This window comes from Macrobrachium rosenbergii, chromosome 52, assembly GCF_040412425.1.
Source record: "Macrobrachium rosenbergii isolate ZJJX-2024 chromosome 52, ASM4041242v1, whole genome shotgun sequence".
Classification (NCBI taxonomy): domain Eukaryota; kingdom Metazoa; phylum Arthropoda; class Malacostraca; order Decapoda; family Palaemonidae; genus Macrobrachium; species Macrobrachium rosenbergii.
Genome location: NC_089792.1, coordinates 11,806,271 through 11,826,980, shown reverse-complemented (window position 1 = coordinate 11,826,980; position 20,710 = coordinate 11,806,271). Strand labels below are relative to the sequence as shown.

Genomic DNA, 20,710 nt, shown 5'->3' with positions numbered 1-20,710 from the left:
CATTTCCCCAATCTGAGCAGATTTCTTTTATTGATGAACTACAGAAATTACCCCTTTATGCAAGAAAGAAAGGAGATTCCTCAGTTGTTGTCTGTTGCTGTTCCCTCTAAAAAAGTTGTATATCTTAGTTTAACCAGACCACTGAGCTGATTAACAGCTCTCCTAAAAGGGCTGGAACTTCTGGGGTTGTTAGACTTACTTTGTTTCGTGGCTAAGAACCAGTGTTTGGTTACCTAGCAACGGATCCAAGCTTTTTTGTCAGATTTTTAAAACCACATTAAAGGGAGAAATGAATTTCTATCACCAGAAATAAATTACCTCTTATTCTTCATTGGCCGGTCAGAAATTTGAATTTCCCCAATTTAAACAATTTTTTTTATTGATGAAGCTGAGAACGGAACCCTATAAAGGAGATTCCCAGTTGTGGAGAACTGTTCCTCTAAAGATCCTGCAGTTCATCTGTGGTGAACTGCTCTTTGTGCTCATCCACTAACTCCTCCACATCATCAGCATTAGCTTCCAAGCCTATGGACTTGCTCAGAGACTTTATCCTTTACAACAGGTTCAGCATCACAGCCTTCAAACTCCTTTTCTGTGACAGCATCTGGCCACAATTTTCTCCAGGCAGAGTTCAGGGTCCTGTCTATAAGGCTTAAGCAGTGGGGTTTGTTGAAATGGTTCTTCCAGAACTCTCTGAGGGTCAGCTCTGTTGGAGGTCACTTCAAAACACCTCTGGAATTAGTGCTTTGGCGTAGAGTTTCTTAGTTTGAAATCACCTGTTGGTTCTTAGGCTGGATATGGGGGTATGTAAGGGGCAAGAACCTCACCTGTATAAAATTAAACTCACACAGCAACTCAGCCTTCAAGCATGGAGGGTGAGCAAAAGCAATTTTTTTCTCCTAGAGGCATTTCTTGATCATCCATTCAAAAATTACCTGGTTACCAAAGTCTTGCTGTTAGCCAACCACATCACACTTATTTTATTTTTCATTACATTATTTTTCATAAAAATTCTTGGGTTCTCTGAGTGGTGAAGACCAGCAAAGGCTTCGGTTTTAAATCCTAACTTGCATTCCCTCAGAGCAAAAGAGTTATAGTCTGTCCATCATTGGCTTTTGCCATGGCAGTGACTCTCTTCTTGGTTGATATCAGTCCTGTTTGGCATTTTCTTCCAAAACAGGCCCATCTCGTTACAACTGAATACTTGTTGGGGAACTAAACCTTCAGCTCCCTTTACATGGATTGACCATTTTCATTCTGAATAAAATAATAATTGCTCCTTACATGAGATGCTTGATCTTTAGATGATGAATCATTTGGCTTTGATTGCAATTCTGGTCACTGTTAGAGTAAAAAGGAGGATGAGGTTGGAAGACACCCCTTACCCTGCATTCAGGTAGCACTTATGGTTGAGCAGTAATGTGTTGTAGCTCTGTGCTGGGTGTGATCTTGACGGACAGGACATGTAATGTCCTATAAGTGGAAACTTAACCCTAAGCGTAGCTGCATGGTAGGGTGAGGAAATACTCACAAGTAATAAAACATCAAATACCACAAAGCTTAATGACGTAGGTATGCAAAGATTGACATTTCTTCAGCCCCTCTCCAACGAAATTCAAACAAAACAACTCATATGACAATGAAGCTGTTTGGATTTGCAGAGCAAAAGAAAAATGAAAAATTAAAAAAGTTCCAACCTTCACCCATTTTGACTCTGTAAAAGGGAATCAAATGGATCAATGATGGAGCTTAATTTTTCACATTTCTTTTGTTTTATGAGCTCACAGCTACAGTATCTTAAGGGTTGTTTTTGTTGGAATTTTGTTGTTGAAGAGGGGCTGAAATGTCAGTCTGCATACTTAGGTCATCAAGGTTTGGGGTGTTTGATGTTTTATATCTTGAGAGTATTTCTTCATGCCTATCATGTAGCTACACCTGGGGATAGACAAGTTTCCACTTATAAGACCACCTAAAGTTTACACCAAAGTACACATACCCAATATTACCAGGGCCTACACATACCCAATATTACCAGGGCCTTGAGGGTTGTCAGTCCATAAAGACCAGACCCAGCACATAGCTACACACTAAACTTCCATACTGCTCAACCATAAGTGCTACTTGAATGCCAGGGTAAGGTTTGCCATCCAATGTTATCCTCTTTTGTATTCTATCAGTGATCAGAATCTTAATCAAATCCACATGATTCATCATCTAAAGATCAAGCATCTCATGTAAGGAGCAATTACTATTATTTTCAGAATGAAAAATTGCTCAGGTAATGTAATGGATGAAGGTTTCAATCCCCAATAAGTGTTCAGTTGTAGGCCTGTTTTGGAAGAAAAGCCAAACAGGACTCATACCACCCAAGAAGAGAAGTCACTGCCATAGTACAAGCCAATGATGGACAGATAAACTCATTCACTCTGATGGAATGCCAGTTAGGATTTAAAATTGAAAAGCCTCTGCTTGTTTACCACTCAGAGAACCCAAAAGTTTTTAAGAAAAATAATGTAATGAAAAATTAAAATATATGTGATATGTTTGGCTAATAATGAGGCTTGGGTAACCAGGCAATTCTTGACAGTGAATGGATGAATGATGTGGCTGGCTGAGTTGCTGTGTGAGTTTAACTTTCTACAGGCAAGTTCTTATGCCCTAACATGACTGAGGTCATCAAGCTGCATCAAGCTTTTGGGTATTACATATTGGTATTTTCCCATGCCTACCATGCAGCTAAACTTTTCCTATGCCTACCATGCAGCTAAACCTAGGGATAGATAAACTCCCTCTACCAGAGACTGCCTAAGGTTTATATACCCAGGCACAGCAGATGCTACTAGGGCCTTGAGGGTTACCAGTAACCCACAATGCCCTAGTAGCATTTGTTGTACTTTGGTGTGAACCTTAGACGGTCTTATTAGAGGGAGTTTATCTATCCTTAGGTTTAGCTGTTTGTTAGGCATGGGAAAATACCCACAGTTATGAATTATTAGATTTTCACATTGCTCAACTACAAGTGCTACTCAAATGCCAGGGGTAAGGTGTGTCGTCCAACCTCATAGATAACTCCTTTGCTTTTTAGCTGTGATCAGAATTGCAATCAAAGCCACAAGATGCATCATCCAAAGATCAATGAATCTTAACATGTAAGAAAGATAAAAGGAGCAATTATTATTTTTTAGTTTAGCCAGATCATTGAGTCAAAACACTATAAGCCTAGCCAACTTAGGTTAGACCAACTACTGTAATATGTATTAAAGGCCAAGTTATGCATGTTGGTTGTATGAAGTTGCTCTCAGTGCCCCCAAAAGCAAAATGATAAGTCTAGGGATTTCTACATAGTAAAATATTCAAAAGGAAATGACTGATGCAATATAAAATATTTAAAAGGAAATAACTGATGCAAGGACTTTAATGATTAAGTTTATTGTATTATGATGAGAAAGTTATAAAACTGACTAGAATGAAAGCAAACAATCATGGACAAAAATTGCCTGCATTACAAATGACATCAAGGGAAATTGGCAGAAATTAGCCTTTCCAGTTTCTTAATCTAACAACTATACACCAAAAGAAGCTAAAACTAAAAAAACAAAACTGTTGTATACTGTACATCTAGTGAAAGAATGACCACATTAAACTATTTTAAGTTAAAGCATAATGTATAAATCCCAGATTGACAACAATGACTAAAGGTAGGTCATCTCCCTAGAAATTACCAACAAAAATCAGATTAAAATGCCTGTCAAAATTTTCAATGGTAAGAATGCACCTTACCTTTTTAAACCAACTTTTAAGAAAAACTAAATATTTGAAGCTATTTGTATTTTTCCTGGGCATATAGAGCAGAGCCTTTCATATATGGAGTAACCTTCAGCACAAGCTGGAACAGCTGTTAAATCTTGGTAAACAAGGTAGTAAAATGATGAAGAAAGGGGGAGGAAGGAGTTACCTAAGCTCTCCACATGCTTGCCATTCCATTCTTTCCTTTATCCCACAAGGACAAAACTGGATGATAGAGTTGGTTACTACCTAAATGAAAGGTTGCTTCAATAGTCTGCTATTCTTCCTATAGGGATACAACCATCACTGTTTATATATGTGGGGACTTGCCCTTTAGGAAGGTGTGGTCCCAGAAGAAGAAAAGGGCTGAACTCCACCTGGAAACACCAAGCTTCCAGTTGCCTTTGCAAACAAGGGATGAAATGATTTCCAGAACCTGTAAAATTCTAGTGAAAAGAAGACCAGAGAGGTAGGGCCCTGTGCCTTAAATCTCCAAAATAAGAGGGAAAAACATTTCGGAAAACCATGACAACTCCTATAATAATTGGCAAGTCACCAAGCAGCTTTTTCCTGCCTATTCTTTTATAAAAAAAAGTTCAGAGAAAACTTTATCATATCTTTCTTCTTCCTTGTCAAAAAAGATAAGACAGAGAGCAACACATTCTAAGCTACCCAGAACAGGCGTTTGCTGTTTAATTACCTTACCCTCATTTAATTCCAGTGTACTTCAGCCAGGACACACTTAAGAGAGGAAAAGAAAAGGACGGTATAACCACTCATTCCTCAATCACCCTTCATATAAGAACATACCCAGTTTTCATACTCGGATGAGATGCAACATACCCTGTCAGGTCTGTATAACTACATAACTTGTTGAGCAATCACCCAGTCCCAGGGAGAACATGTCAAGGCTGACTCATCGGCAACACCTCTACAGCAGAGTGAGGTAAGGTAGTTCTGACTATGCCAAACTCCTGTACTCATTACCTCACAGGCCAAAAAGAATCCTTCCAAAAGGCAAGAGACGGTCCCACACCCTTAGCTTTGTGTGTTTTTGAGCAGGAAAGGAGGGCAAGCTCTTCCAGAAATGAATTGTACACCCACTTGATAACCTTACAAAGCCAGAAAGAAAGGATGTTCCTAGACACCACCACCTATGACTAACCTATCCTACACTCAAGAACAAGTCCTTTTCAAATAGTACTTCAGGACACAACAGTATCTCATCCAGATCTCCACCAACAATCATAGAAGGAAGGAATCAAGGAACTCTCAAACCTCTTGTCCAGAATCGATGAGTTGAGAGTTTTTGCTACAAACTCTAGGACAAAAGAGAATGAGAGGGATCCCCACCTTCATCGTGCTGGACGAGATGAGACAAGCCATGAAGTTCCCAAACTCTCTTTGTTGAGACTAAAGCTAAGAGGAAGACTGAAGACTAAGTCTCTGTCCAAAGAACGAGACAGTAGTTCAGAGAGATGTCCCTGAGGCTACGCATAACGTCAACGAAACATCTTACTCCAGGGGCTGGAGTTCCCAGGAATGGCAAGACCAGAGTAAAGTTTCTCATAAGCATGGATAACTCTACCAATGTGAGATCAAACTCCTTCAGTTTAAAAACCAGAGATAAGGCTGAACAATAGCCCTTTACCACAGAAAGTGAGAGTTGCTTGTTTCCAGAGAAGGAAGATGAAATCTGCAGGCCACTGAACAGATACCTGATGACTGGGGAGAACAATGCCTGTGACTGGGAAGAGCGACCCCTTCTATGACACCAATTGCAGAAGATAGCAAACTTTCCCTGATGCTCATTCACTGTGAAACAACATAGGTACCCATATATTTCTCTCACTGCCCTGCAAGAAAAGCCTCTTTCACGGGCACACTGAATAAACTTCACCTATGAAGGTGGAGAGATCAAATTGCCTAGTGATACCTGTGAACATGTTGACTCAAGGCAACTGCATCAGCACTTCAATCAGGAATGTCAGCAGATGTACGTACCACTCGGCGTGAAGATCCAGGGTAACGAACACTCAGTTGATCACCTCACAGTAAAGAGTGAAAGGTGTAAAGTTGTACACATCCAGACTGTTGCAGGGATGTTGAACATTTTCTTCACCACTGCACACAGGTCTGGGACTGAGAAGATAAAACATGAAGTTCCCTGTTCAGTCATGAGGGATTTCCATAGATCAAACCACTTCTCTGCTACTCTGGGGTATAAGGACCACACTTCAGCAGCTGAGCTGATCCACCAAAATCATATCCAGGTACTTTGAATGCCCCAGCAAGGTGGAATACTCAATTTGAAGTCTCTTTGGGCAAAGCAAATGTACAGCAGAGCCTGATGGATGGTGATTATACCCATCCTGAACATCTGAGGACCAGTTGCCAATGTTAAAAGCATAGTCTCTTTGCAGGCAAAGCAAATGTACTTCTGAGAGCCTGATGGATGGGTATTTGAAAATACGCATCCTGAACATGCATCAAAATCATTAAGTCTCCCCTCTCTAATGGAATATAACACTGAACATGGCTTCCATTTGTGAATGGAGCCTTCCGAATATACTCGTTCAGTGCTGAGAGGTCAATGACCAGTTTGCAACTCCCAGATGCCATCTCCACAAGGAAAAGGCAACTGTAAGCCTCGGAGACCAGCAATCAACTTCAAGTGCCTTTCTCTGTTGTGATTTCCACCTCCTCCAGTAAGCTTAACGACGTCCAAGAATCAAGAGAGTTTAACAGGAACAGGATTAGTATCACAGGAGGAAAGCACAAAGTCCCTGAATGGAAACTTGTACCTGTTCCAAAGGACCGATATGGCCCAAGGCTCTACTCCTTGTTGCTGCCACTTTGTCCAATAGCAAAAAAGTCAATACCCCTATTCATGGCAGCAGAGGATGGAGACTGCCACTCTCACCGACCACCTCCCTTATTCTTCCTTTTCCCACCCGTCTTGGACTGACCAGAGAAGGGAGATGAAAGGGCTGGGAAGGCTACCTGCCCTTCCTAGCAGAGGAGGAAGACTGCTACTGCTGGCTAGGGCTACTTCTGCACACCAAATGCTTGGGGTTTTGCCGGACTTAAAGGTGTAGAGGCAGGCAGCTCTGCTCCCTGCAGGGGTTTTAAGTTCATTTGCACAGGTGATCAGGGAGTCCCTACAGTCCTCCCAACAAAGCTCAACCACTGCATCTACCGTTTCTATTGGTAAAGGTGAGAGGTAGATCCAATACCTAAACTATTCCGCAAGAGGCTGTTTTCTTGGGACACCAAGCAAGAAAGTAAAGAGAAAACTCTCTCTTTTGCAGGACCAGGTTTGCCTACTGTAATGTTAATCAGTGTGCCAGATAGGTAGAGCCTCTACCTCTTGAGACCATCAACCTCCTTTTAGTCTTTTTGTCTTCAAGACAAAATACCTGAGAGGACATAGTCAGTGAGAGTTCCAACCTATAGGTCTAAAACAGGTCTAAAACAAGTCACTGCTTGCACCGAAGCCATTGCTGCAAATTCCATGGCAAAGCATTCCTGACAGTCTTTCACAAGAGAGACATTTTTGTCAGGCAGCAGACTGATGCACCCAACTGCCCTGGTGAGTCCTCCACATCCAGTGCATAGAACCAATCCTGGAGTTTAAGAGGCCGGGGGAGGAGTTTACCCAATCTGCTGGCAACATGGGAACTCCCAGACCCATTAATAAGGGAGTTCCCTCCACCAAAATACCACAAGATAACTGTGAACAAGCAAACAAGCAACCTGACTGACTATCTCACTTCCAAAGCAAACTGTACAGTGCACTCTGAAGTCAAGATCATGGTCAGATTAGTAGCCAAAGTTGCCTTCCTGAGATAACTGTGCTAACAGATAAGCAAAATAATTTCCTGAAAATACAGTTTCAACTGAGCCTGAAAGGTCCAGAGGAGCAGGTCCTCAGGACCTCAAAATTTCCCATAGGTCAAAACTACTACTTCTTACTCCTAATCCCATACCAGTGTCAGCCCAAGAGTTCACAGTGGCAAGCCGAGGGAGCAGTCCTCTTGTCCAAGCAGGCACGTGCTGAAGCATTAACCCTGCCAGAGGTGCAATGTTAACCCAGAAGGAAGCTAGCAGCTTAAACTTCTTCTTTTCTTCTTCTACGCCAATGAAGAGTCTGAGGATGTGGACGAGGAAAAGGACAATGATGAAGTATAAGACGATGACGAGGATGAAGCCAAAGCAACTGCTTCTCTCTTTTCACCACCTTGTCCAACTCTAGTCAACCTGTACATTAGCGATGTGGTTGAGGCAAGTGGAAGAGATGTTACAATGTCAGCTTGCTCAGCAACAGGCACATAACCACAGCCACTAGGGAATTACCTGTAATAAATGAAGATAACATTGATACTGCGAAAGTAGAAGCAGACATGTCAGTAGATAACTGGTCAGGTTTTCTTTCTGAGAGCAAATCCAGGAAAGTAGCAAGTGATGGACTACCTTGAATATTTAAAGGTAACCGAATTTTTCTACAGTAGTCAAGATTTTAAGAGGATTTGGCATCATTTCTGGCCAAGTGTTACTCTCCAAAAAACTTAATGAAACTTCCCTAGGCCTGCTCCTCCTCTTGCTGTCCATCTCCCACTGAGGTGAAGTCCAATGGGGACACTCATCATAGGGAAAGAAACAATTCCCTTTCTCTACAAGTACAAAACATATGTGGGTCTCCTGATACAGAAGACATGAAATGACTACTTAGCCACCCATGACCTTCACAATGGCATTGATTCGGTTTATTCTCCATAACTGAGAAAACCAGGCCCAAAATACGTAAAAAAAAAAAAAAAAGTATTCACACAATGCAAAAAGCAAGGTTCAAGTTAAAAGGAACAATGATTTCAGGGTACTCAACAAAAATTCAAATCACACAGGGAAGCAACAGTAAATGCATCCTCTTGCTATGGCAAAGAAAGAAATAATGGAGAGGAGGGCAAGGTAACCACCTCTCTCGCCCCCCAAATTCCCACCATTTTAACAACCTTATTTAAAGGTTCAACAGCTATTCCAGCTCATGCTGAAGGATACTTCATATATGAAGGATGATGGCTGCTCACCCATAGGAACAAAAAAGTTTGAGGCTATGGCTTACCTTTAACTATATATATCACAACCTAACACTTTGCTCATATATTTTAAAAACTGCAGTATCCTCAGCTGCCACATAAATTTACAAATAGGTTCTCTTATACTAGAAGATCTCTAAACATTGTTTCATTTTGGCCATGGTTATTATAAAAATATTTTCTTACTTTAATCCTCTATTACAGTACAGTATGCATCTGATATTAATGCCAATGACAAAATTTACCAAGAAAATAAAAATTTTAATCAGAAAATCTACTACATCTACAACAATGGAAGTCTTATCACCAAATCATCACCAATATAGTTTAAGTTTCAAGACTAAACTACTGTTAAAGTTCCAGGAGTATATTACTGTAACAAATGAAAAGAATTTGAGCCTAATCCTTGCATATTTTCTATATTTTTCAAATTACTCAAAACAATCACATATGATTTAACTCTTTAATTTTTTTAAATCCTTTAAAATGTCTCCACTGTACTGAGGACTTCATCCAAAGTAGAATTACTATGAAAGAGGTACCATGCATTGATTACTGAATCAGTGGGATGCCAATAGGTTTTTGGCTACACTGGTGAAGAATTTCCTGCAAAGTCAGAAAGTGTACATGCCAAATATAATTAAGGTAGCATCTCAAATACAAACAGTTCCCCTACCTTCAAAACAAGTTCCCCTACCTTCAAAATATGTTCAAGAATCGCATTACGAAAATAAAACTACAAACCTGTTCTTATACTGTACTCGCATTGGGAACTACAATCCAGTTGATAAGACAGATTCCTCATTTTCCAACCACGGCAATATGTCTACATTAACAGGTAACTGGTATGCCAAACACTAGGCTATTAAATCCATACATGACAAAAATACTCAGAAGGATAAGGAAAATAGATGTTGGCAGCTATGACCTAAAATATCACCAATAACCTAAAATATCACATATGACTTAAAGTCATCAACACTATGCATTGCACGGTGGAATTCTTAACAGAGGAAACCGAACATCACAATGATAGTGAAGGGATTGTTATTTAACCAAAAATGACTAGGAGCCACAAACTCCAGCATCAAAGAGCACAACCAAATCAAGACTGTTAGGATCCACAACCAAACATTAAGACTGTGAGTGAAGCACTTTTGCACAATACAAATTCTTTCATCCATCAGCCCGAATGATGTGTATTCCAGTAGGATTGCTGTCACAAGCATCAAGTCTTTAAACATGGCCAGCTCAAATGACATGTATTCCAGTAGGAATGCTGTCAGAAGCATCAAGTCTTAAAATATGGCCTTATGAGAAAACCACTTGAAGGAACATCTGTCTAAACATATGGCATTTGCCTCTGAGTTTGTCTCATAGGCTAAGATGCCTTCAACCTGTGTTCTAAGATGCCTTCAACCTGTGTTCTTTCCCTGTGTATTAACTGGACCTTGGCAATAACCTTGAAAAAGAGGTTCTACAACTTTTAATTCAGTATTGCTCTGCACCTACTTGCTGAAATCCAAATCATTGGACATAGAAGCAAGCAGCATCACCAAAATATACAGCAGCTGTCTTCTGCCTGCAGAGGACAGTCATAGTGATAAAAACCACCACATGATAATAGACATTATAGTATTATTATTACTGGCTAAAATCTCATAATCACATGCAGTGAGAAAAACTGGAGAGAATAAGAGTCTTAATCAACATAGTACAATAAAAAATACTGAGACTGACAAGGGATGATAAGCCAGTTTCCAAAAGCTCTCTAAGTTACCATCTTAATTTACTGTACCACTAAAGTAACATGACTAGAATTATTTTCCGTTATCATCATCAGTGAAATAGATGTTTTTCCACATTCTTAAGAGCAAGCAAAAAATCATACACGAATTGTAACAAGCCTCCACAGAATACGGTGTCTGTAAGTGAAGAAGAGAAGAATAAAAATAAATACAATGCAAACCAACATTTAGAAAAAGATTACAAAAATTCTAAGAGAGTAATTACAGTCTCTATTAAAACTTTTATGGAAGAACATCCATAAAACTGCCAAAAATACAGTTCAAAACTGAACAGTACTGAGTGATGTGGCTTTACATCATCTCTAAAAAATAGTACTGAGCAGCTTACCATCTTGACAGCCAAACAGTGTAACAGTATCTCAAAAAGATTTTATGAATACTGATGCTCTATAAGAAAAGTAGCATGCATACAAATTCTCAGAACAGACACTAAAGGAAATAGCATCACAAGCTTTCTTCCCAAGCTAAACTATAATATTGACTCCATTCAAAAACAGTCCAACAATGAAAAAACAGAATTGATGCATGAAGGCATAACTGGCACACTTACTTAAAACCATTCCAAAATCTCATCTGGGTTACCACCCATTTTATAGTTCCTATTCAGCAAAACCCTAAAGGTGAAGTAATTCTTCCATAACCTCCCAACAACAATGGGGTAAGTCATCAATCATAAAGGAGCCAGAAAAAAAACCATGACTGCATCAGAATTAGGTTCACTGAGGCTTTAACAGCCAAAATAAAAGGAAAAGAAGCCGAATCACACCAGTAAACTTGCACTCTAATGTCAAATGACATTATATACTCTGAAAATTATTTTTTTCCTGCATGTTTGCAATAAATCATGCAGCCTACAATTGTGGACCTTGAGTCACTACACCTAGTCTCACCTTGCCTGAAATCATGATGATCAGTAATAAGGAGAAACTCAGAACTCATCGTGGTTTCATTTGAGAGCCAGGGCATCAGTCTAAAACAATGCTGAATTCCTGTGTAATACGGAGTTTACTACCAAAGGAAACACACCCAGTACTAAACTATAATTGGAAGGCCAGCTATGGAATGGAAGTACAGTAAACAAATTAAAGAGTTAATTAGTTCTAATCATTATTGTATATAAAAAAAATAGGTCCCTTAACACCAAAAAATGGAATATGAAGGAGAATTTTTAAAATGATCTTCCAATTATTTATAATGTACATTCTTTCCATAGATGGTAATTTATAAATGAATCAGCCAACAAACTTCCTGAGATGTGGAGTTAGTTTTTCCTCATAATAGTAATCTCTGCATGATACCCCTTTGACAGTTATATTAATTTCAAACAGCTTTCTCACAGCCCATACCAATAGTCCAGTGTGTAGAAAAAATTAGGATCCTGGAATTACAAACAAACAACTTGAACACCTCCCTCAAAAATTTTTGAAATATTGTAGGAAAAATTAGGATCTTGGAATTTCAAACAAACTTGTACACCTTCCTCAAGAATTTTTTAAATATTGTCTACTCAATGACCAAGTTCAAGACTAATTTTAGATACCTACTACAGTAACTTTCATATATTTTACAAATTTGACATTGTCACTTTGAATATAGCAGGAAATTTACATGAGTAAGAAACAAAGCTTGCAGATACCAGTTATGCTCAATTACATGAATGATGACTGTCATAACACATATAAACAAAACAAGAGCAGTCTTCTACTGAAGACACTCCTGTCATTTACAGACGCACATACACTTGAAGACATTACAGAAAAAAACAGTAAACCAAGAATTCACAGAAATTTAGGTCATTTGGCATCAAGTATCAATGATAACCCCATTCCCTTCAGCTTGAAAAATTCAATGACAAATGACAAGCTAATAAAAACAACACTGTCTTTGCTTAAGATTAGATTACTTGTTCACCTACTTACTAAAATACCTAATTCTGTTTAACGGTACATGAAATCGTCAGTAAGAAAAGCTAATTATATACCATTCCTACAATAGTACATCATTAAACCTCTACTAATCCAGGATTCTCATGGAAATATCTTCATTAATTTCTCAACAGGCTGTGACCTTTCAATATTACTTTCAATATTTTGAGATCATTAGAGTACTGTGATTATTAATAACGATAACAATACCAACACCTGCTGACAATTCTGGTGACTTGTGACTTAAGCATTGCAAAGTCTTTGCTGAACTTTCCTACAGCTAAAGGTAAACCTGAACTTTCCATAACAAGTAAAACATAAATTGTAGTGGAATAAATAAAGTCTGAAACTGCCATACAACCTACTGAAAAACCTGGATAATGGTTCCTATTTGGTGACTGAAGAAATACACATCTACCATGACCCTGAAATAATTTTTTACTAAAATTGAACACTTTGGTGTTTTTATGGTGTTTCATCAGAATAGAAAAACATCTAATACTTTTAAATAAAAATTTCTTTTACAACGGCTACTTTACAACAACGTTAGCTGCTTTAGAATAGCTATAATAACACATTCAATAATAAAACAAATGTCAAAAACCTTAATTGCATACATGGAAAAGCACAGCTTTCAAATTTAAACAATGAAACATTGTACAGTACTACAATCCATTAAAATTGTATAAAAAAAACATGGGTGCAATCCTTGCCTTATTTCCAAAACAATCTTGTGTCACAGAAAAGAAACTCACTAGTAAAAATGGGAAATAAATACTTGAAGTACTAAAAATCAACTATTAAACATTATTCCATAATTTTACAATACTACAATGATATTGAGACCGTATGAAGGCCAGCTATCCAAAAATCAAACATGTTTTGTTGATGCAAATCCTTGTCTTATTAGAATTTAAATTTTCTTATTTCTAAGAAGACAATGGTTTATACTTCATACATCTACATTTTCATTGCAATTCTTTTCCAAATTACAAAGGAACAACAAATCAACAAACTTCAACCACATGCTGAATGTTATGCATTTTTACATACAAGAAGCACTTACTTTGAAGACAAAGTAGAGCACTGATGAATATTACCATTATTTTTACATGGGCTATCCCTCATTAGAAGCAAATGTCTCGGGCACCACTTCTATTTTCATGTACCTTATAAATTTACACTGACACTCTTAAGTACTGTAATAATTACAATATGAGGGAAGCCATTGTCAATTCAAATTTATTAAAATGAATAATGATAAAGCAAAATTTATCTGTAAAATTTCAAGACATGAAAAACTGATCTGCAATAACACCAGCAATGTCACAATGTCAAGGCAGTGGTGTGGCAGTGAGGAGAGTGGCAATATGGACACTACTTTGGGTACAACTGTGCTGGAATGTATAGGGAAGGGATAACATGTCAAAAATAAATTTAAATGATTCTCATATTCAAAGGGTACTATGGTAACAGCATGACCTCAGTGTGACTGATTCATGCCCTCTGTGATTTCTAAACTTAAAAATGAAATGTAAGTGCTGAGATCCGTAACCTCCCAAGACAATATAGGTAAGTTCCTGCTTTCTGTAAAGAAAAGCAAGAGTGAAGTTTTAACAATGCCAGGTTCACCCAGGTTAATTCAGTAATCAGAGCCAATAATGAATAAAAAAAAAAAAAAGTACTATGGAGGTGAGAAAGTGGCTGAAGGTAAACACAACTGCAACAAAATAAAAGTACCTTAATGATACAAGTTGGAAGTGTATGGACTAGCTAAAATGACCCAAGCATCTGAACTTTCTGCATCAAAAGAAAACTGTGATACTGGACATCCATTATTATATTAAACATTCACAAAGTATACAAGTTTTCCTAGTATAAATAATACCAGACTCAGGCAGGCATAATTAGCGTCTATTTATGATAAGTCATAAAATTAAATGTTCTAAAACATACACAAAAGTATACCCTCGCAAATCTGGACCTCTTCTGTTTTAATATTAGTAAAATTCAGACAAAGACTCAGGCAGGCATAATACTGTAGATCAGAACTCCTCATAACGATTAAAAAGGAAATCCAAGATAAGAATTCTCATAGTGATTAAAGAGGAAATCCACCAAAATAATACAAAGTTATAATAAATATAAAAATAAAATCTTGTCTACAATGACCTTGACAAAATGTCTACAGGAACAAAATATCTACAAGTTTGTCCTATAAGTTTTTAAAGAGCAGGCCTACAGGTTTCAACAGTACCATGGCATTGCTATCTACAAGGATTTTTGAGAAAGTGCCAGTACTCGCTGGGGTAGATTTATAAATTTTTTACATCATAAATGCCAAAGAAGATTAGATTTATTTACGTGGCTAGAACCAATTTCCAGAATCAACACAATCACCAAGGAATAAAAAGCTTGCCATTGCCCCAAGTTTAACTTTTATAATTTCCTTCAGCAGAGGCATGGTTCATAGCATTATTAATTTTTTTTTTTTTGTTTTTTTGTTTTTTTTTTTATTACCCAGAGTAATTCACATTAATATACACATAACCTTGTCCTGACAATGCTCTAGTTTAGTGGGTCAGCAACCTTTTTTTTTGAGAGAGCAGGCAAGACCGCCATATTCAGACATTTTTTTGTCTCGGAGGAGGGCCATGATATCAAATGATTTTTACTATTAGGGATCGCTGGAGGGAAACGCCAATGCCATAAGGCACCATTATAAAGAAAATGACTGTTTCTACCTTTATGACTGAAGGGATTTGCTTCAAATTTTACCACCTGTATTGAAGTAACTAATAAAGAAAATTCTCTCATGGGGAAATTTACAAATAAAGCTCTTCTGAGTTTCTCCATCTCAAGTTTACTTGTTTTGCAGTTTTAAAAATTCATGTCATTTTTAAAAATTAATATGTAAAATTAAAAGTTGCACTGGAAAACGCTATTTTCCCAACAATAGTTTGCCATGTATGTTATAATAAAGGCCTCTTGGTCATTTGATACATTCTAAATCAAACTGCAAACAGCTTACTACTTTATGTTACACATTATGCTTGTACTGCTTTGCTGAGCCCCAAAATAAGCCCAGATGTGCAAGGGTTTAAACAAGCAGTAACAAAATATTTCTTCATTGCAACTTATATCATTAAAGCAGCTTGGAATTTTTGTCTTCATGAACATCATTCAACCTAAATGACAACAGGTCCAGGTTAACCATTTTAGTTGCAGCTAGTTATGTAAATAACAGGAAGAACTCAAGAAAGTGGTAACTTCTGCCAAAAGAATAAAAAAAAATAGAGAAAAATTAGCAATTCAGGCTAAATATCTACAATCTTCAAAATCAAATGAAGTTCTAGCAAGCCTCAAGTTCTGACACTTGTCTGTTCTTGCTGAAATAAAAATAACTTAGGATATTTCCTGACTATTTCTATTATAGAGTACCCTAATCTGACAAATAATTAATGAAGAGTTTTATCACGCCACTGAATTATAATCTTCAATATACAGTAATGGTTTTTACTACGGTCTGTTGACATAAAAAATAAACTGCTACTCATGATATGACTATGAATTACTGCAGTACTTTAATATGCCTTTAAGAGTACTGGGCAACTACACAGAACTTCAAAGGGTACTACAATGGGTAAGCATAAAATAGGAATCCTGTTATTCTTTTAAATGTTTAAAGCAAATATCAATTAACATGTTTGCCTGGCATAAAGAAGAACATCATCCTTCCATAATTGGCAGGTCCATCCTATTAATGAGAAATTTATATACTCTTAGTATTTTAAAAATTTACTCACCTGGTGAAAGAGATTATCAGTGACTGATGACATAAAGCAAACCCTGAATCTCATGGAAACTGATGAATAGTAGACAGAATTGCCTGTGTCGAGTACATTCAGTAATTCACCAGATTCAGCATGAAGATACTAGTTATGAGAAGAAATAGCAGCCTTACTTTTTAGTTTACATGTAAGTGGATTAATACTTCTACACAAAAAAAAGTAAATCAGAACCCTTTGTCTTGTTGAAATTAGAGCCATATCCAGTATCTATATAGTCTATACCATATCTACACAGTAAAATGCTAATCCCTATGAGGATGAAATAAGAACCAAATCTACTACTGCCTACTCAAGATCAAATATAATGTCTACTGAGTATTCATACATATACTACTATATAGTCTCATCCTTCTCTACATAACATATAAGTGTATACATATTATGTACATTACATATAATGTCTGCATATACAAAGTCTTATAAATTGAATTCACATTTGAATAAATTAGTCCTGCCCCCTGTAGTTTCCCAAGATTTTAATTTTAATGCTGTACAAGACATATCAGTAACAATGAAACACATGCTGCCTTGCACATAACATAGTCTACCTACAACAATGTAGTCAAGGGTAACATGCTATTTAACAATACTATCAACGTACAGTCACCTGCTTGTATGATATATCATGATTCCCTTTGTTCAGGACACTAGAGGAGATAAGATATGACTCCATTCCATAGCCAGAATGTATACGTCTGAGATCTCTACTTCCCAGGCCAGTCAGGCCAGTAATTGATGTGGTATCGGAAAGTTGACCCTTCAAAGAGCCTGTCCATCCACATGGATAATCCTTCTAAGAGTTGTTCTTCAAAAAGTATGTTACTATAGTAGTTGAGCAGGGGTTTCTGGAAAGAGGACAAGACTTTGAATTAAAAAGGTTTACTAATAAACTAACAGCAAACCACATTTTAAGCCTCAAGCTACTATCAGGATGGCACTTAAGTATCTGTGTGGGGAGAGCATATCTTTGTATTGAAAAAATTTACATGCATTAAAGCAGTTTCCCTCCTACCTTGGTGCATTAAACATTACAGGTTTTTGCAAAGGCTACTGCTGCCTCTGAAAAACTTCAGTCTCTGAGACTGCTGATAACTAATAGGCCTATAGATGAACTACATCCAGGTTGAAATAAAAATCTGTAGAGGTATGAATGTTCCAGGAGTTTCTTCCAAACCAGAACACTCAAAAAGTTGTCCGTCACCTTGCATAACAAACCCACAAACCACACAAACCACTTATACTATGGCCAAACTGGAGCTATCAAAAAATTTCCATTTTGTCAGATGTATGGCACTTCCCCACAACTTGTCTGAATAGGGTAAATGGAGGAAACCATAAACAATTATCCTGCTCAAGTCGTCCGCTAGCAGTGTCCTTTAATTCCTCCTCCACTCTCCCATTACCAACCAAACTTTGAGATACCTCCTGAGTCACAACCTGATCATATGCACCCATGTTGCCACAGGTGCCAAGGTTCAGATGAAGACTTGCATGAGATGCAATGATGGCACTATCCCCTTACAGGTTTAAGCAAACATGAAGGTATGTATTCTTATGGTCTCTGAGTGGCAACACCATCCACATCCCAAATTTGCACAAACTTACTAAGCGGGTTGAAATCTAAAATTGATCCCCATCCTTTTGTCACCTTCAGAACTACACAAGGCGCTGTAAAACCTCGGTGATCTATCCATTACCTACTCAACTGCTTGCTTGTGGTACATGGATCTTGCATTACGTGGACCCTTTTAAGATGTCTCTTTCAAGTCATCCTCTTGCCATAATACTATTGGTCAAGCAACCAGTCACAAAACATTTCCTGGGTGAGATGGAACAGTTATACCTGGCAGCAATAACTACCCTTTCTCCAGGAATGACAGAGGCATGAAGGTCTTGAAAGGTAAGCTAGGGCAGGATTGTTACATTGTGAAATAGGAGCTTACAGCACAAGTCAGCAAAAATCTGTGAGACAAGCTAGTACTTAACAGCAAGCAAATTTCAATGTAACTGTTATCCCATATATTTAGTAAAACTAAATAATAACAAGGACACCCCATAAAAGGGAAAAGCAGGCATAAAAACATTTATGAAGAAGTTTTGTTACACTGAAATGTCACTGCATCATAAAAGCAGGAAAGTATTTAATACTTACTAAAACAATCACCATTACTTTACAAATTTATGTTACTGCATGGACAACAGAGAAAAATATTGCATATATATAACAGTTACAACTATAAGCAACAACATGCACTATTATTAATACACAGTGAACAACATTATTATTATTATTAAGTAGTTTAACCAGACCTCTGACCCTCACAGGGCTGGCCCAAAGGATTTGTTGAGATTTTATTAACGAAATTACACCTTCAAAATTTCATCACTGACTAGAAATGCTGTAGAACCTGACAAATTTGTTTCCAAAGCTTGGCATTCATTGTTGATTATATTGTGGACATTAACACAAAAAAATTATAACTGTTAGTGTTACACTGTACTCTACAGTCTGCACATACAGGAATTGGACGTGGTATATTCATCAAATATCTATGGCTGAAATGAGAGTAACCAATTCTAAGACAAGAAAAAATTCCTTGTGGCTGTAAATGTTGTTCCTTTCAATATGGTGAATATTATATTTCAAAACTAGGCTAGACCTCTTTTAATTTGTTATATTATGTTAATTATTCTCTATATATTCTACCATTCATTCATTACAATGGATTTTAGAGATGTTATATAATCACTAATAGGAATACCTCTGTGTGATCTTTTCACAATTGGTACAGCTTTGGCTTCATATTTTTTATGCTTCATTTCCTTCAACAACCACATAAGCAGGAATCTAACATATCTCTACATTTTTGCCACCTTCATATAATTTGTGAAGTGAATACTTAATTTGTTGTGCTGCCTGGGTATTTTTTAGACTATAATTTTAAAGGGTTTCTATAACAGTATGCCATCCTCCCCACTCATTCTGTGTTGGTCTACTATTCAAAACAACCACTACAAATGGTTCGTTCTATTAAATAAACATACTAATTATCATGTGACATATACAATACATTAACAATACAGACACAACAGATGGCAAAAATTCTAATGAACATTTTTTAACGTTAAAAGAGCTTACTGCTTTTGAATACTTGTGTGGGAATCAGAGCTTGTCTTCTATATTGGAAGATGCCATGAGGATTTCCATACAAAATAAAAACTATACAATAACATCCAAAGGTTATAAATCTTCATTAAGGTATGTCATACCCTACATGAGCATACTCATTGTTGATGAAGGCCTGGACTATTTTCTTACATCCTACATGGCTGTAGTTTAACTCCCTAACTTCCCCAAATCCAATCAAGAGTGCTACCCTTTGGTAAAATTTTTGTATAAGACAACCTTTTTTGTGTAACACAGCTAACAAATACACAAACAAAAGCAATACAATTTTCCCAAAGTGTAATAAAGAGGACATATACAATACTTACATCAGAGGCAGCAGAATCCTTCCTCTTGTCTCCACTCTCAATATCAGAATCAGATTCTGTTTCATTATCACTGAATCCCATGAAATCTCCACTGATACCAGAACGCGGATGCTGAAAGAGAGTTCATACTGATGAAAATAAAATGTAGCAAGTGTCATAATAAGAGTTCATACTGATGAAAATAAAATGTAGCAAGTGTCATAATAATTAACATGTAACAACTACAAATATTAAAATAATTCTATGCTTAGGTAACTGGCCAGTTACATCAACACTTGCATAGTCCACCTACCACAATGATGTTACCACATATGAATAAAGCTAATAAAATTAGCATACCTAAAAAAATTATTAGTTGGGTATTTTGGCTGTACCCTCAACACATGGAGTGGTCTACTCACAAATTTACAGTGCAGAATTCAACACCCCTGGAAGGTTCATTAAATCATGGTTGATAATATATCAAGTAGTTTAACCAGACATCAAGTTGGCTTCTTTGCTAGGAAGCCTATTATCCTCAAATAGAAAAAAGTGAACCAAAAAATAAGGAGGGTGAATCTCTATACAATTTTGCTCTTACTTCATAATACTGTATGGCTAATCACAATAATACTACTCGAGTCCAAATAATAACAGATGGCTGACATCCCTTCACACACCCACCCCCCCTACTGTACAGAATGAACTTCAAGTACAGTATATACTTCAATTTCAACTATGAGGGGAAAATCTTAGCTCTCAATGCAAAT

At 37.2% G+C, this 20,710-nt stretch overlaps 2 protein-coding genes across 3 annotated transcripts in view; one reads left to right on the top strand and one right to left on the bottom strand.

Moving 5' to 3' along the window:
* The window catches only part of LOC136833688 (sulfide:quinone oxidoreductase, mitochondrial-like), a 43,579-nt gene that overhangs the window by 21,428 nt on the left and 1,441 nt on the right, over positions 1–20,710 (top strand). The gene's annotated exons all lie outside the window — the stretch shown is intronic.
* Positions 16,102–20,710, bottom strand: part of LOC136833687 (dnaJ homolog subfamily C member 16-like) — a 36,353-nt gene continuing 31,744 nt past the window's right edge. Inside the window, exons 16-17 of the mRNA XM_067095877.1 lie at positions 19,962–20,072; positions 16,102–17,311 (exon numbers count right to left, since the gene is read on the bottom strand). Of these exons, the coding sequence (XP_066951978.1) occupies positions 17,171–17,311; positions 19,962–20,072 (252 nt within the window). The 3' untranslated portion in view covers positions 16,102–17,170. The remainder of the gene's footprint in view (positions 17,312–19,961; positions 20,073–20,710) is intronic.